Genomic DNA, 2,307 nt, shown 5'->3' with positions numbered 1-2,307 from the left:
CCCCCCGCCCAAGAACTGCAAAATGGAAATCTACCTTGGGCAAGCTTTTGTTTCAGGGACCTGCAGGCACATTACACACACGAAAGCACTCTTGCCCAACCATATTCCCTTCTCCCACTGCCCTTCAGAAAGACAGAAGTACAGCACTAACACACAGAATCAGGCACCAAAAATAAAATACTAAAAAATGACGACCGCAACAAAAGTATATAATATAATAGAGACTACAGACACAAGAAAGAAATTCACTTACCTGCAAAAATAGATTGACTTCTTGTAGTTTTTGTCTTATTTCTTGTCCGGCTCGTTCTTCCATCTCTCTTTTATATTGTTCTATTTGGCTGTGATCCACCATGTTAGTCTCCAAATGATGTTTGAGGTTAGCCACCTCTTCTTTCAGCTGGCATTTGCTCTTCTCCAGTTTTTCATGGTTCCCACGCATGGTGGATAGCTCTTCTCGCAAATCCTGATTTTGTGCTTCTAGCTGCATGCATTTTTTAGACTCTATCTCCAGCTGCTGGGAAAGTTCACCAACCTGTAGACAGCAAAAAAAAGCCCAGGAACTCAGAAGGATCTAAAATTAGTCAACTCTGAAAATCCGCAAAGGGATTGGCCACTGAGACTATATTTGCCATCTGCTGACTCAGTATTAAAACCAAAGTGAAATCAGGCTCTTCTTTTAAAACAAGAACAGCTTTCACATCATTTCTGATAGGACCCCTCGGGTTCCCATCCTTTCTCAGGTCTTCTGCACTAAGTCACAGATCAAGAGGTACCAAACTAGCAGCATTTCACCCATAGGGCTAGGCTGAAAAGCACTAGGACTATTCTTCCGTGAGATGCTCATATGCTCATAGGAAATCAAACACACCCATACCTAGCCACTTTCTGGTTTCATCAGAAACAAGATGTATCATGCTTTAGAGGAATTTTTACATGCTGTCACCACAGTCAAAGCTTCATTACAGAACTGACAAGACAAGAAACAGATACTCTTTTTTTCCATTACTCTGAGAGGTTTGTAAATAATGGTTCAGAACAGAGTTTTTACAGCAGCGGTAGAGGAAGACGTATTCTCTCTAGGTCAAACCTGCAGTTATTTTCAAAAAATTGCAGGAAATATCAGACTTTCAATAGGTCCCAATGGTCAACTACAGCTCCTTCCTCCTCTTCCTCCCTCCAGAAACATTCCTTTTCTATATCTATTGAACATAAAACATGACGTCCTGTCTTTTATTAAAAAAACAGTAGAGGAAACTAGCATAGTAAACACTTGAAAGAGTCTCTAACAGAAAGTAGAAATTTTAGACTTTTTAAAAACTGCCTAAATGTAATGCCCTTCCCCGTCACTCAAAATAACTCTTCCAACAGAAACACAAAAATGCTAACTTTTGGACTGAAAATGAGCCACTGCAAAGGCAGTTGACTCATTCTACAATACCTTCTAAACACAAACGTAGCTGTGAAACATGGCTGCTTTAGCAACAGTCCGAGTAATGAGCAGAGAAATAGGTAAAAGGTTACATGCTACTGAATAGCTAAAGCAACCTCAAAAGCACTTCTGGGAACTCTACTTCTAGGTCCCCATGACAAGGGAAAGATGGGCTGAGACAGCTACTAGTGAGCAGTAAGTTACAGAACTTTTTCTGCACCACCTCACCGCATCGAGCCTGAGAAGCAATGACACCATTTAGAAGAGCAAAACCTGAACTGCCTCCTGCTCAACTCATGCCTAAGACGGCTCAGGGGATGATCTTGGGCAAAACCAACTTCATACACTTGTTCAAGTTATGGCGGTGTTACTCCCCTCCCTTCCTGGGAAGGAATTAATCTGTCAGACCTAGAAGATGCTGCCACAGTCTCAAGCTGCAGCCAGGCCTGTGCTGGGCCACGTTGCTCTCAAGCCCTGGCCCTCACCCATGGACGTGACGTCCTGGTTGGACTGCAGACCTGTGCGTTCCCTATGGACTGGCCTGGTGATCTGCACTCTTGGCTGACGCTGCTTACTGTCACCGGACCTGTTCTGCTCTTCTTGGTGAAGGCCTGTGGGACTGTTCCCTGGCCCGTGAGGTCATGAACCCTGCTGCAACTCTCAGCTTGCCCTTCCTCCACAGGGCAGCTTGCCCTTGATGTGCCCTTGCAGATACCACTTTGCACATAACGTTTTCATCTTTACCCGTGATGATAACTACATTAGTATTAGCTAGTCATCCACTGTCATAACAGTAGAAGGAGCATGAAGAAAAGTCAATCAATTCCAAAATACAGCCAGGAAAAAAATCAACAACATGAAAAGAAGTATAGGGA

General features: G+C 43.4%; 1 protein-coding gene across 1 annotated transcript in view; it reads right to left on the bottom strand.

Annotated features, from left to right (window-relative positions):
- Positions 1 to 2,307, bottom strand: part of LOC104076921 (ankyrin repeat domain-containing protein 26-like) — a gene marked incomplete at its 5' end in the record, with an annotated part of 16,329 nt that overhangs the window by 11,444 nt on the left and 2,578 nt on the right. Inside the window, one exon of the mRNA XM_009577948.1 lies at positions 254 to 535. Within this exon, the coding sequence (XP_009576243.1) occupies positions 254 to 535 (282 nt within the window). The remainder of the gene's footprint in view (positions 1 to 253; positions 536 to 2,307) is intronic.

The sequence above is a fragment of the Fulmarus glacialis genome, unplaced genomic scaffold (genome assembly GCF_000690835.1).
Source record: "Fulmarus glacialis isolate BGI_N327 unplaced genomic scaffold, ASM69083v1 scaffold23135, whole genome shotgun sequence".
NCBI classification, from domain to species: Eukaryota; Metazoa; Chordata; class Aves; order Procellariiformes; family Procellariidae; genus Fulmarus; species Fulmarus glacialis.
The sequence above is the reverse complement of the archived record's forward strand: the minus strand, read 5'-3'. Positions and strand labels throughout refer to the sequence as shown.